Consider the following 16,529-nt stretch of genomic DNA (forward strand, 5'->3'; position numbering starts at 1 on the left):
AAATGCATGTGTTTTGTGATTTCATGGTGACTATTACAGTTAAGGGACGTCCCAAAGTGCCCACGGCGTAGATCCACCAGATGGGAAGAGCACTAATACTGGAAGGGTCACTGACGAGGCAAGAAGCGGCAGACCAGGGATTAGTGATGAGACTGTTAACATTGTGCGTACAGCATTTCATTGCAATCTGCAAAAATCAGCGTGTCGTGTTTCCAGAGAACAGGCATAGCTCACACCATTTCCTTACATACAAAGGTATGCAAGCTTTGCAGCCAGATGATAGGCCCCAGGCATGCCAAGTTTGCTAGGAATGTGCTGGAATTAATCAATGCAGATGACCATACATCTTCATGTATGTAAACAGGCATAATGTACAGATCTGGTGGTTGGAGAACATACATATAGTGGTACAGCTGATAAGGAACTGCCTGAATGTGAAGGTGTGGTGTGGCTTGATGCTCAACACAGTTATTAGACTGCTCTTTTTCAGTGAGTGTACCATCAGGCAACAGTTTACTGGACATGTTGGGGCTTTACACTGCACCTCAGTTGCAGGTATTTCACCTACGATGATGTACCGCCACACTGGGAGTTATTTATTCACCAGTTTTGGATGAAATCTTTCTGGGCAGAGGGAATGATAGAGCCACCACATTCTCCTGACATAATCCCTCTTGACTTGTTTTGTCGGGTTACAATACGGATAAAGTGTTCTCTTCTCCAATTCCTGATTAACAAACTCTTCCGGCATGAATATAAGATGCTGTAGAGGCAGTGACTGAAGATGTTCTATGGGCAACAAATGTAATATGTGTAAGTGTATTAAAAAAAACTTTTTGAGTTAAGCTACCATTTGCAACAAACCTTGCAGTTGTATCCAGAGCAGTTCCTTAGAAATAATGTTTGTATGCAGGGAAAGGGCTAACCTGTACAACTGTAAAAGATGTTTTTGTTAAGAACATCACAAGATACGATTAACTGGTAAAGAAGTTGGCTATATAATTTGGAACTTTTATTTTTTTATAATTATGGGGGGGGGGGGGGGGGGGGGGGAGAACAGGCATGAAATGATCACAGAAATAAATAAAATACAAGTAACCTTTCTGAAATATTTATTTTCATTTATAAATATAACAAACATTGGCTCTTTTGTAGACTGAAAGAATTTTCAAGTTTTTAAAAATATTAGTATACTTAACACAAAAGGTTCTTCTGCACAAAGTCATACTATCTTTCCTTGGTACAAGAACCCAACAAAACAAAGGCCAACACAACACAGTATATAATCAAAATTATAACAAAGCAACCACACTACAGAAAATAAATCTTTTTACAAGTTCAAATAAAAGGCTTCTTGTATATTTATCATTTTCTCCTATTTTTTTCCTTAAAAATGAACAATAACAATTTTTCAGAACTCTTTTCAACAATACACCATACAACAAGACAATATATTCATTTTGGAACACTGTTTAATATTTATGACTCTTGTCTAATTTTATTTTACATTTCACTTATTTGCTGATAAATAATTACATTGCCACTAGTAAATAAAATTCTAGGCACCCTAGTGATATGACTGGACTAAATGCTCCTCACAATGGAAATGTTTCTCTCGTGACTTTGAAGAGGCCATCCTCTCCTAACTTCTTTTACCCCCTTTTCAAAACATTGCCATTTTCTTATAGCACCTTTGTAATATCAAGTAAATTAGTAATTATTTAATTGATATATGAATTAACCAGTGACAATATTGGAGAAAAAAATATTTACTTATCGTCAGCATTCAGTTGAATTAAGTACAATTGCCCTGTTGAAATTTACAACTACTCATTTGCAAAGCATCAACACAATTTCTCAACCAAGAAAACACATGGACCATCCTGTTTTGGATAAAATTTTAAAGCTTGATAGTGGTCTATATTCCACAATGTAATATTTGTTTTATTACTGGGGAGAGAGAGAGAGAGGTACATTGTTAAGAGAAGAAAGTTACTTCATTCACAGCTTTATGAGGTATTTTAGCTGATGAAGTGGATTAGGATCATGAAACTATCCAAAAGGAAAAGGAGGATTGTTTTATGCCTTTGAAGATACGATGTTCAACTAGGTCACGGAGGAAGGAACAGATTGAACATTGTGTCACTGTTCTTGTAACAAGCAGTGCAAAAGAAGAGTATTTTTGAAACTGATCTGGTGATTTTTGGGGATGAGCACCTACCCTTTTTCAATTTTTCTAGTTCCCTTTTTATGAAAGACAGTTTGGATTTAAATTCTTTGTTTTCATTGTGTATTTTTCTTTTCTTTTTTTATGGTGTTTAGTTTGGATTTCAAACAACAGCCATTTACTCTCCTAGAATACATTCTGCTGGCTCAAATTTCATCCTGAATGTGTCTAGCTTCTCTGTCTTTGTATGTAACATTTTGGATGTGATGACTGTTTTCTTTGATAATGCTCATACCTGATGTCTGCTGGAGGTTTGTTTGGGATATGCTGCGGTTTCTGGAAGCCTTCGCTAATTGCCCTGTAACTATTTTAGTCCCCACCCAAAGCTGTGCTGTGTGGCTTTTGCACTGCGGTCATGCAAGACATTGGCATGCCAACAGTAAGATGGTCCCTGCAGAGACATTGCGGCTTCCATCAGAGTTTTTCGTACCAGCTGACCTGCTTCGCACTACACCTCACCTCATCATAGAGGTGCCAACATTTCGGCCCTACTCCTCACCTCGTCATAGAGATGCCAACATTTTACTTCAGGATTTGTAGACACGCTGCCGTGCTATTCTAAGGACCAGCACTGTCCACTCACCACTACAACCTTCTTATACTCTCCCTTTCCAAGTTTGGAAGTGTAATGAATGTACTATTAAGCTAAACTTAAGACAGTGTCATTCAAAAGGATAAAGACACCTTAATTGTAACCCATCGATGACCTACCGACTTGGTACACAGATCTCCATTACCAGACTGACAAACGAGATCACCAACCCCCAAGTTCAGTGATGCATACTCCAGTGTCGTACTAAGAGATCCCGGTATCATTTCACAAGGACACCCCACAGGACGTTCCCAGTTAATATGAGGGCCAGACGAGTTCAACATCAGTTTTCCTACATTTCTGGAGCTTTGTTCTACTGCAGGGGGAGCTGCGTGGGAATAGAAGTTTGACAAGTGCTTAGAGTGTAGTGTGTACTCTTTGGCTGACAAAGTGGATTGCTGTTTGCGCCAAGTGGCATAATTTAGTTAGTCTCTTGGTACTTCTTGGATTTGTTATGTTATGTGTGGAAATTATAGTGGTATAAATGTTTCAAGCTCTAAATTTTTTTCTTATTCAACAATTCTGAGTGTGTGTTATTTTTTGCTGTGGTTAACATATCCAATGTCCCACATCTTCAAAATAGAAAGTGGGTAATTTTTATACTTTTCTTATGATAGCCACTGAGTTGACAACCTATTAAATTTTCTGGTACATTGCTGACGACATCCACAAACAACAACAATGCTCAACTGGTGTAACAATATTACAAAACTAAATTCTAGACCACTGCCTTAATCTAAAAAAGAATCACACTGAAACACTGTAACAAAATCTGTATTTCAAATTATATTATACAATACAGCGTTGAATTTTTTGTACTTTATATTACCCATAAAAGTGCAATACTTATTCAGGGAAGAAATGGAACATATGCAATAGTTACCCCATGGTACGACAAACAACATTAACAAAAATATTTCAATAATTTGGGATAATATAATGACAATTAGTCAATGCAGCAGTACCAAATGGCATAGGTATTCCACATATTGACACTTTGCTGCATATATCAGTGGCAAGGAAAACAGTGAAACAGAATCTCATGGAATGCCCGAACTCTTACTTCTGTACAATAACTATCTAAATTCTGTGTTACATTTCACAATGGCCACCAGAACCACAAGATGCAGACATATTCTTGTTTTAATGCAGTCTTTTCAAAGCATCAACTTCATAAAAATACTTACATTTACAGTCTTTAAAGAATCTACTTTGTAATGGAACGGCGACAGAAGATCACATGATTAGGTAGTGTGAAGGTATAGGGTTAACCATTTTTTGATAAATGCATTAACTGTAATTATCGGAATGGATTACAGGAGATATTATATTTTAAGTGCGACAGTTTCTCAATATTGTGATATTCGAAGTATTTAACAATACTGAATGGGTTATTTTTTATTGCTCAAGCCAATGAATCTTAAACATTTTATATGTAACTTGATCTTCATTACTCAGATGGTTTCCTCTCATATTCACACTCTGCTGGTTTAGGTTCCTGAAAGAAATATACAATCAATAATCTAAGTAGCCCAGTTTCATTTACATTTTAGACTATGCTAGCAACGTAAGTTGTCGAAACAAGGGGGATAAACACTAGCAATAAAACAGAATCTGAACACCCATCAATATTCTTGTGAACTTTGTCTGTAATTGTTGGCTGTGTCATTTCAAAAGCTTCATTTTATGCCATTACTGTTTTTGATCTCTCACGTCCGTCCTCAGATGGTTAAATTTTCCAAATACATTAATGTATTCATTAGCAGCACACTATCTACTCCTGTAGAATATTCCAGTGGATGGTGTTTTGTCTTGCTTTGGTCCTTATGCTTTAGGTGTAACCTATTGCATGAGCTGACAGCATGCTGCTGAGAAATACAGGAGCAGGAGCAGATGGTATGCTGCTAATGAATACACTAACGTATTTGTAAAATTTAGCCATCTGAGGATGGACATCATAGCCCAAACTGCTAATGGTATGAAATAAAGCTTTTTAAAACTATTTGCAGCTTCTTGCATTTTTCTGGTTATATTTTATATTTTAAAAATATACACACAAAGGAAGTTCAGACATTGGCTGTAATCCCTTTGTGTCTTAATTCATAGTGGCTGCTGGATCAAAATGGTGTCAGACATGTGAAAGAACAGACACTACATACATATACATAAAAAATATTTTTTTTGCAGCATCTTGACACAGCAGTACATACACTAATGTTAAGTGAAAAGTTCTATTTGGGTGTAAATACTTTTGGAATAAAGGACACCATTCATTGAAAAGTGGCAGTGTTGAGCTGTCGATAAGCGCGCACACACACACACACACACACACACACACACACACACACACACACACACACACACACACACACACACACACCCCTACATGGCACTGGCTGGACACACAATGAGACAAGGCAGGGAGGGGGTTGAGGGTGGGTGGCTAGCAGATTGGCAGGAGGCAGTTGATTTGCTGGTTAGGGATATGAGAGAAGAGGTGGCAGGTGCACAGGCCAGCCATGTGATACACAATTGTCAGAACTGATGGGTAGTGGCACACACTGGCAGTGATGCTGATATGTGAATTTGGGAGGAGGTGCCAGGATGGAGGAAGGGGAAACTGTTGGTTGGAGGGTGGGGACAGTAGGTTACCAGAGATTGAGGTGAAGGATCTACATGTTTGAAGAAGCTGGAGATGGAGGGGAGGATCCAGATGGCTCGGGTTGTAAAGCAGCCATTGACATTGAGCACACTATGCTCAACTGCATATTGAGCCATGGAGTGGTCAACATTGCTCTTGGCACCAGTTTGGCGATGGCCATTCACCCTGCTGGACAACAAAAGAAAGCTGTGAGGTGTTTGCACTAGAATTGGTATAAGGCATGGCTGCTTCCACATATGGCCTAGTAGAACAAACTTGTCACAGGACTGGAGCAGAAAGTGCAGAGCAGATGGATTGGGCAGGTCTCACATCTGGGTCTCCCCCAAGGATATGATCCCTTGACTAAGGGCTTGGAATGGGAATGGCATACGGATGGACTATGATGATGATAAAGTTTGGTGGCTGCCTCCTCGATCCCCCTCCTTCAAGCTGCTAACCACCTATCCCCAATTCCCTGCCTGTCTCTCCTCTAGCTCAAAACAGAATTAATGTGAAAGCTATCAAGTTCTCTCTCTTTCCTGCCAAAGAACCAACACTTCTGCTTTTCAGTGAGTGGTCTCCTTTTATAGAAAAGTAATTTACACATATACTAAAGATGTTCTCCTCAATGTATCACCAATAAATGAAAAAAATAATTGTGTCATTGTGGAAGCTTTTTAAAGTGTGACTCGCACCAGAATACTGCAACATTCATCACTGACATTCATGAAAGGGTGGGGGGCGAGGGGGGATAAGAAGAAGACAGGATTTCATTTGTATGGTACGATTTGCACATGGGGCATAAAATGCTAGGAACTACTTTCTGATGGAACTGTAGATATCTGTGATGCAGACTGCTTTCATCAAGCCTTTGGGACAGTTTTCACCTTTCAAAGTCTATACAATCAGATGGCAGATGTAATGTAACTAATGTACTTTGTCACTTGTCTACTGAGTTCACAAAATTGTCTAATAATGTTCCAAATTCAAAATACTCTAAAGTCAGATCAATAAATTCAATGGCACATAATTTAAGTTTCCTCAGAAATGCTAATGTAAATGTTAAGCTTGTAACTTAAGGAAAAGAAGAAAAGTGATTTACAAGTAAATCAGTTGGGAGGAGGCAAGTAATTCTAAATATTACCACTAAAAGTTACAATTATGTTAAAGTGAATGACTAACTCAACTAGAAGCAGACCAGATTGTGTCACGAATCTCCCATCTCATTGCTGTTTGTTTGCTCTGGCAGGGTTATTAAATAAGGTGATACAATGGTTAAAGTACTAAATTTGCAATCATGACAAGCAGGTTTCAGATCAATCCCTGTGCAATGATCTCAATTTAAGTGTTCTGCAGTTTTCCTAAACCATTTCAAGCAGACAGACGTATGGTTTCTTTAATGAAGCCAAGCTTTCCCCTATTAAGCCTAGTGCTCTGTCTCTGCTTGCGTAAACATCAACATGACATTGAACCTGAATCTCCCTGACCCTCTATGAAGGTTGTGACATTTTTTCACTTATGAACGGTAAACTGACATACTCATTTAACTTTTCTTTTAAACAGATATTTGCTAGTGATAGAAGCATGCAACTGATGATTATAAATGTTAGTTCTTTTTTAGCCTTATTACCCACAATTTCAACACATTTCTTTCATTTGTTACTACCTGCTAAATTTTTGTTTTATACAACTAATTAATCAAACCTGTAGTTGTGAATTTTGAAAAAAATCTAGTGTTTGTAAATTCAGACAAAAATGAAAACAAATATGAACACAAACTTTCAATTAGTCCACTTTCCACTGAATGTGTATTTCCTTAATAGATCAATGCTTCTAACATCTGTCTAATCAGCCTTTTTTTATTTCATTCACTGCCAAGACGTGTCTTTTTTTGTCATATAATTGTGCCAACTGAATACTTTGAGAAAAGCAAACACACACACACACACACACACACACACACACACACACACACACACACACACACACAAAAAGCAATCACACTTCACACACACACGACTGCCATCACCAGCAGGTTACCGGGAAAAACATTAGAGATGTGCAATGGGATTTTGCAGCATCATTCCACAAAGAAGCTCCACCAAAGCAAACAATACTTCTTTGGCAACAAAAATTGGATCCATTTTTGATGGAAAGAGGACAGGTCCAACCATTAAAATGACAACAAACATGTGCACCAGTGGCGGATTCTGTGACCAGATTTCCCATAAAATCATTAAGGAAAATATCTGCTGAACTTGAAATGCCAAAAACGACTAAGCTGACACACATGAAAAAAGACCTGGAATTAAAATCTTTTAGGCCAACATTCATGAAAGAGTTGAGCAATGAGGACATATCTTCTCATGTTTTGCTGAAAAGCGAAAACAGTGGTGCTCCTGCACATCATTGTGGCAAATGAGAGGCAGAACAGTTTTGAGGAATGGAAGCAACAAATGAAGATTGATATTGTCTCAAATACATCCTACATTAGAAGTGACCACCATTAATGGCACATATTTTGTAAGCACATACATTTGCAGCATTTTTCTCATGTCTTTTGTGTCAGACCTCACAAGCAACACTTTCTGGTGGAATACAAAACTGCTTATCCGTTGCTACTGGGTTGATAAATCTAGTCACAGTGTAAGGACACAGTTGAATATCTACAATGCACCATTTCTTAGTAATGTGAGCAAATTAGCTTCTTTTCAGCCGAGGCAATAAATGCATAATTATTCATCACACACACACACACACACACACACACACACACACACACACACATTTCATACAAAAATGGGAAAGAATATATGAACAATAACTTCAAATTTCTTAGCAATATAAATGGTAAACATCTAGACCTATTTATTAATTCTTTATTATTCTGAGATTAAAACTGTGTGCTGGGCCAGTTCTCAAACCCAGTACTTGCCTTCTGCATTATTTTACTTACCGGATAGAGGTTGCAAACTTCTCCAAACAGATTCTTTAAGATGGCAGCCTGGTTACCCTGATTCTGTAAAAGACCAACAAAAAATAAGCAAAAATATAAAAGAAAATGGATAATATTGATATGCTCTACCCTCTCCTGTACACTGTACCATGGCTTTTGCACAACAGCACAGAGTAGCTGTGATTCTCATATTATGCTTTCAGGACAATGGTGTGGAGATGGCATATACCAACTCTGCACACCAGCCGCCTTCATGCTGAAGGTGCCATCAGTGCAAAACCACTGGTACTGCCTCTGGCTCACAATGCGTAACTCAAGGAGACTGTATTGCCTGACCACCTGTGGTTAACTGCCAACTACCATCACATCAACCTGTTTACTTTTCACTTGATCACTGCTCAAAAACTTAATTATGACTGTAGTGCTCATTTGTTTGATGGTGTTTTTCCTCCGATGTATAATTATTTGCTATGGACATGAAGTTCTTCTTTTGTATGTTCTTGTACCCGCTAACAAATACCATACAGTAATTCTTTTTGTATTTTATGTAACCATGGTAGCAAAGACAATTGCAACAAAGAGATACTTTTTCAAGTATTCTGTCGGCTGCAACTGCAGCAAAGCCAGAAATTATACAGGCAGCAAAACCAGCAATTGGTAAAATACCTGCTCACACTACTGGAATGACTGAACATTGTGAATTAATCTCCAGCAATGCTACAATTCCCAGCATTTAATGCACAGATGACAGTCTCCTCTGAACATCAATTTTACATTTTCAGGCAACTCATCTCTCAGATTATTAGCTTAAGTATGTTTATTTGTCATCTTCTAATCCACATATTTACAAGTTGTGTCAGAAAATACATTTTGTTTAAGTTCCTCGAAAGCAATATTACCAGTTTTAGGCACAATTACATCCAAGTTTTGCTTCAGAAACAAAAGCAAACAATGGAAAATCTAGGATGGAATAATGACAATATGGCAATCTGACCCTGGCAGCCAGAGACAATGGTCACGTGTGTACTAGCTGCATTTGCATGAATGTGTGTATGTTTTCTATTTCAGAAGAAGGCCTTCTGGCCACAAGCTTGTGTCTTTTTGTTGTGCCTGTCTGTGACTCAACATCTCTGCTACATAGTTTTGCTTCAAAAACTTACCCTTTTGATAGAACTCTGTGATATTCCATTTAAAAATATATTAGTAATTAGTAATAAATTCTCATAAAGGCAATTATACTGGTGTCCAAAAATTAAAGCAACAAACCGCTATTTCCCCATTTTGTGTCTAATTCATGATGTAATCATACAAACTGCCAACAGAGGTCCATACGATCATGTTCTGCACGGAAGGTGGCATTCCAGTCAACAGACAACCACACCAACAATGATGTCAGGGCACCTATCAAACAAGGTAATTTTTGTGGGTAGTACCTCTTCCAAAATTGCTGTGTACACAGTCACAGATGGCACAGAGAAGATGCCTACCATACTCTCTGTGGCAGAGCGCCATAGAAAGAATGAAAGCAGGACAGTCGCAAATTTAGTGGCCCAATGGCTTAATGTGAATTGTTCTGTTGTTTCTCATATGTGGTGATGGTTTACAGAGATCGAAACTGTATCCCGAAGACCAGAGCAGGGCCAATCATTTGTGGCATCAGAAAGAGAGGGCTGTTATTTGACTGTAAGGGCATGACAGTATTGCCTTAGTACTGCACAGCAACTGGCATCTGATCCTGCAGCATCCACTGGATGTGTTGTATTGAGGCAAACGATGTACAGAGAGTTTTGGCAGAGTGGCCTTTATTGTCAGAGAACTGCTGTTTGTGTACCTCTGTTGTATCTTTGCAGAAGGGAACATTTAGAGTGGAGTCATCAGCATGCTACCTAGGTGGTCGAACAGTGGGCCAATGTTCGTTTCATAGACAAGTCCCGAATTGGTCTGGAGAGTGATCCTCAATGGATTGGCATCTGAAGGGAACATGGAACTCTATTTCAGGACCCAAACACTGTAGAAAGAGACTGATACTGAGGGGATCCCCAATGGTGTGGGCTGGGGTTATGTTAACCACATGAATACCTCTTCATGAAATTGTATGGGTCAATTGGCAAGGTTTAACTGCTTTCAGGTATTGTGACGAGATCTTGGGACTTCATGTGTGGTTGTTGCGAGGTGCTGTGGGCCCAGACTTTGTATTGATGGATGATAATGCTTGATTTCATAGAGCATGAGTGGCTGATGTTCTCTTGGAAATGGAAGATGGTGCACCCATGGCGTGCGGCCTGCTCACTCTCCCAGTTTGAATCCCATAGAGTATGTCTGAGATGCATGGGGAGATGGGTTGCATCACGTCAGCTTCCACCAACCACTCTCTGAAACTTGCGAGCAGCTCTGCAAGGGGAACGGGTGTTATTGCCTCAACATGAGACTGATTACATCATCCTCAGCATCCTCTATCATTGTCATGTGTGCATTGTTGCCAGAGGTGGTCACACCCCATACTGAGCACCTTAACCAGTTCTCAGAATGTGTGTACAAATCCGTTAAGTTGGAAAAACCAAAGAACATTTTTGTCTACCATTATGCATTTTGCAGTTGTTTACATTCTGTATTCTTTACATTGTTTCTACTTTACTGTTTTGTGGCAAAAGAAACCCAACCTTGGAAATTTTCCGTTTGTTGCTTTAATCTTGGCCACCAGTGTAGATAATAATTTATACAAAAAGAAGATATAAACAGTAAAATTCTAAGTGGGTACCTGGTTTATGAGATCCAAGTCAACACTATCAATCTAAATGTAAGGATCATCACACGTCATGTACTGACATTTTTATTTGGGATGTTGTGGTTTGCCTAGCCCTAGATTATGAGGGTCAGATTTAAACTTTAAAATTCCCTAAACCGATTTAGAAGAAGCATTACTGAGAGTAACAGCTCACAAAATGTATAAAAAACATCAAGACTGTACTGCCTAATAATGAGAGTGCACGGTTTATTTTGACTGAAATCGTATCTATCTATTCAGTTTATGTTAGGTCATTGCTCACAAACAGTCGATATTATCTAATTGTTGTTCAGTTTGTTTCAGATTATTGCTGTGGATATGGACTTCTCTGATCACAATGATTAAGTTCTTACTTTATTCAAACACATTTACTCCTTTAAAGCCTGTTCAATCTGGACAATAAAATACACACTGACACAGCTCAAACATGACGAAGCAGGAGTAACCAATAATACTTTGTAGGCCTAGCAATGTTCTCTTTATACACCTTAACGAAATACAGAGTTTGGTTATCACAGTGATGGCATTATCACTGTGATAACAGTCAAACAAGTAAACAATGCACTATTCTTATAATCAAATGCCATATTACACATTATAGACATAAAAACTACAAAAAATATTCAAAGTTAAATAATATAGGGAACGCCATCTGTACTAATTCGCATCAACTTTTACACTTGCATTCTGTAAATTCACTGACAGCTCTAACGGTTGCCAAAAATATTTCTGCATTTGGTTCACTTGCTATCACACTTTTCATACAAGTAAAAGCCTCTTTCTGTTGCATCTGGTGAACCTGGAACATGCTCTACAACACACACCCAAATGCACTTTCATCCACCCACTGACATATTGTACCACAGTCATGACATGGAAGCACCCAACTTCATATGGTCAGACACTATAATCCTTTTATAAATGTTTATGTGATGATAATTCTACTCTTGTATAGCTCAGTAGCACACTTTCAAACTCAATAGCGTGATCAATATGATGAAAAGGAAAGTTGCTATTCACCATATAGCGGAGATGCTGAGTCGCAGACAGGCACAACAAAAAGGACTGTCACAATATATGCCTTCGGCCAACAAGGCCTTTGTCAAAAACAGATGACTGGCTTCAGCTGCCAGAGGTGTGTGTGTGTGTGTGTGTGTGTGTGTGTGTGTGTGTGTCATCTATTCCTGACAAAGGCCTTGTTGGCCGAAAGCTTATATTGTGACAGTCTTTTTGTTGTGCCTATCTGCAGCTCAGCATGTCCACTATATGGTGAGCAGCACTTTCCTTTTCATAATATTGTTACATTCCATCCTGGATTTTCCATTGTTCAGTAGAGTAATCCTTTTATACAAGGTGTGCCAAACCTTTGAGGACAAAATTATACACATGGAAGACAACCCTAAAGTGAGTATTTTGAGATAAGGAAACAATGGAAATGAGTACTTCATAGGGTGTCTCAAAAAACAACACACTGTATACAGTTCACAACTGGTTATTGAAAATGGAGGATTATGCATTACAGGAAAAGGCAAACATGTATTTAATGCACGATGTAAAAGGAAATTAAGGTACAGGCAAAAGTTTCGCAGCAGATTGCACTTTCATTGACAGAAATTTATAATTGTAGATAGAAACTTAGGAGAGACGAGGTCGTTTAAGCTACAAAGAGCTGGTCAAAATTATCAACAAAGACTTGTCTGCACATTATAATTTAAAGAGAGAGTATTGGCTTGTGAGTGGAGATTCGTCAACAGACACCGGTCAACTTTCCATGAAATGCACACTTTGAAGAATACAGTGTTGACAGTACTCGTTGAACAGCAATTGCACCTCAGTCAAAAGCAACATGTGCAAGTAATACACCCAGGTGACACCCACATGAAACCCAGAGTTCAATTTTTTCAATAGGCTAACCAGCACGGTATTCCAATGTTGAAGATACTACAGTTTGTATCATTCACAGCTGAACCATATTTCAATTGTGATGATATTTTCACTGGCTGCAATAGTCCTAGCTGGAGTGAAGGAGATTCTCTATGAAAATGTGAGCTGAAATTATGCCAAATCAACTAAGAAGACTCAATTTGAATGGTGCACATTTTTTTGTGCAGAGTTGAGATGAGCTGTCGCAGTGAGTACATTATCTCTCATTGCCTGTAAGTTGTTATGTTTTCAACATAACAGAGCACCATCCTACCTTAATATTACTGTCTGAGAGCACTGAAACAACAGGCATACTCATCACTAGAATATGAAGGGGTCTTGTCACATAGCCAATGTGTTTTTCAGATCTCTTTCTAGTGGACACCTCTCCTCCAGGGTAATGAAATTTTTGCTGTATGAAATGCCAGTAGGAACTGGTTGGCAAGGTCCTAGCAACACAGCAAAATATTCAACATTATAATGTGTACAGTACAACTGCCACTCATCGCTTCGAACAGCTGCTATGATCTTGAACTGTCGTGAAGTATTTATTGTTTGAGCCAATAAGAAACAGAATACTCATGTCTTACTATTCCGTACCTCAAAATACTGTTTAGAATCCTCTACCACCTGTATAATATGTTTGCAACACCCCTTATAACACATATTCCAGTAACATATTACTTAATCACTTACACTGCATCATTAATATACCACTTGAGTTATTTTAATGCAATCAAAAATTATATCAATTTTTTTTAATATTTAAAAAATTCACTTATATAATGACAGTAAGCAACCATTATGAATTGCAATAAATAACTTGAAAACTGACTCATTCCAGGTCATTATGATGCATCAGACATGAACTGAGTATAGAGCACTGTAAACTGATTACTGTATATTTATGTGGCTTCAAACACCTCTGTACAGTGCAGCCTAAAACTATCCTAAACTAGGAAATAAATGTCATTCTTGTGTTACTTACTCCATTCAGTGTTATTGTTGGTATAAACGATACACTCGGATTCAAGGCATAGGTAGCATCACCATTTGCTTTTAGCAGCTCATTTCCTTCCCTTGCTCTTGAACACTGCAGAATTGGGTCCCAAGCAATACCGAGCTTGGTGGCACACTTAAAAAAAAGGAAAGCTAATTACACATGTTAGGAAACATAATGGATATGACAATTTACTAGTATAACAACAGCAAAGAAGGGAATTGATCTATCAAGATGCTAACAGGAGTAAACATGGACACCACATCTGTAAAAATACATGAGAAAGCTCCAAAATGTGCACAATAAAAGTTTTTGTGTAATAGAGCAATCAATTTTCACTGTATATCTACTTCCAAAGCGTATGTTCCTATTTCAATTACCACGGTAATCCCATTTCAAAGTAGGCTTTGTAACAGAGAGTCATAAAGTTCTTTAACAGGTTCTTAAATTAATTCATAAAACATATCACACAGTTTTTAGTAATGTCTTGTAGTTTTCAGAGGATTTCGTTTTTTGTCATTCTCCCTCTAAGAACACATTACACAAAAAAGACAATCAGTAAAAATGAACACAATTCTATAATGGACCTAACCTGACATTATTGTCTTGGGGGAAAAAGGAGTGCTAATGGAAGATAAGTTTGTAAACATGCATCTCTTATATGCCAAAACTTCACAACCACATTTAAATATTTTCCCAATTTTTTGTAGCCATCCCCACATCTGAACATCAGTCTTTGTAATTGAAATCAAACAATGGAAAATTCAGGATGGAATGAAACAATATTATGAGAAGGAAAGTCGCTACTCACCATATAGCGGAGATGCTGAGTCGCAGATGGGCACAACAAAAAGAAAAAAAAAATAGTGAAAATATTTTTGTTGTGCCTATCTGCGACTCAGCATCTCCGTTATGGTGAGTAGTGACTTTCCTTCTCATAATATAGTATTTATAATTGCATACTTTCACACATTCCAAATCAATCTGATTTGTATCTGGGGCTCCTCTTTCAATATCTTGATATTTCACAGGCAGTGTGAACCAAGGGGGTACTTGTGAATGAAGAAAATGTGTTTTAAAGACACTAATAGTGCTTTAAATGATACAATCTTTATTGCTACAAACAGGCAGCTGCATAGTGAGTTAGCCTGAAGTTTGGCAGGAGTCTTCATTTTTGCAGTGTATGTTAAACAACGTTAATCAATAAAAAAAAAATTTCTTTGTACATCCATATTTAAATTGGATGGTGATGGGGCATCACCTGGTATAATTTTTATTGAAAATTAAACTCCTCCAGCTGTACTTAAGATTTCACATTTATTTGGTGACTAGTTTCGACGTTGCGTCAATGCCGTCTTCAGGCCCGTACAGTTTGATGATATCAATTGTGTATGGCCGAGTACTAGAATTCCGTGGTGAGACCAATACATGCTCCACACAATTGGTATCATCAGAGCGTATGAGTCTGAAGGTGCCGTTGACGCAACGTCAAAACTAGTAGCCAAATAAATATGAAATCTTAAGTACAGCTGGAGGAGTTTCATTTTTAATAAAAAAATAAAATAAAAAAATGTATTCAGAAAAAAAGCAAGATAAATTGTGTACAGAAGTAACACAAATGCATTGTGTTCTGTTATCAAATAAAAATTTGGAGCCATGGTTCAAAGCAAAGAAACTTTTGAAATTTCATTTTAAAATTCTGATATTGTAATTTCCTTTACAGATGTCATGTTGTTTCAATGAAATATATATAAATGTTGTAAAATCTAATTTAGGCGTGACAGAGTATCAGCACAAGGTGACCTTCAGGAAAAAAAACTCTTGACTTGTTAAGTGGGTAGTTTGTGCATGCACCTCTTCTCAGTGGGTAATATGCGCCAGCATGCCTTGCTGCAGTGGTGCCATGTACTTTTCTCACACATTAAAATTTTCCTTCAAGTTTTCATTTTTCAGTTTAAGATAATATTGGATGGGAATGGATAAGATATGTTGCAGAAGTTAACAAAAAATTACTGTGACAATATATCACTTAGTTTTCAGTATGAAACATTTTAAAGCAAGGTGCAGCATGCAAGGAAACTTCGCACTGTGCGCCATTACAAAAGATCACTTACTAATCGTGCCGTAACTACAGATGAAAAAGGCACACTTTTGTGGCTGCTTCACTGGACACATACTGTTGATGCGTGCTCGAGTGGGAAATTTTATAACAAGCCCAGAACACATCGTGTCGCCTGAAGAGAGCTGCTATTATTGGATGAGGGTCAACTAATACCACTGTTTCAAGGACAGGTCAATAACTCATCATTCCCACTAGCTACAAGCCGGAAACGAAATGTGTAGATATACCCGTCCAACCCAATATGAATTAACAGAGAATGGACGGATATATGTGTCACACCCAC

The 16,529-nt window shown here is 37.9% G+C and overlaps 1 protein-coding gene across 2 annotated transcripts in view; it reads right to left on the reverse strand.

The window, feature by feature from the left end:
• Positions 1 to 1,095: 1,095 nt before the first annotated feature.
• Positions 1,096 to 16,529, reverse strand: part of LOC124612440 (gamma-interferon-inducible lysosomal thiol reductase-like) — a 29,555-nt gene continuing 14,121 nt past the window's right edge. For both annotated transcript variants that reach the window (XM_047140653.1, XM_047140652.1), the window contains 3 exons: positions 14,113 to 14,259; positions 8,417 to 8,479; positions 1,096 to 4,317 (listed from right to left, as the gene is read on the reverse strand). In XM_047140653.1, the coding sequence (XP_046996609.1) occupies positions 4,270 to 4,317; positions 8,417 to 8,479; positions 14,113 to 14,259 (258 nt within the window). In that variant the 3' untranslated portion in view covers positions 1,096 to 4,269. The remainder of the gene's footprint in view (positions 4,318 to 8,416; positions 8,480 to 14,112; positions 14,260 to 16,529) is intronic.

This window comes from Schistocerca americana, chromosome 4 (assembly GCF_021461395.2).
Source record: "Schistocerca americana isolate TAMUIC-IGC-003095 chromosome 4, iqSchAmer2.1, whole genome shotgun sequence".
In the NCBI taxonomy this organism is placed as follows: Eukaryota; Metazoa; Arthropoda; class Insecta; order Orthoptera; family Acrididae; genus Schistocerca; species Schistocerca americana.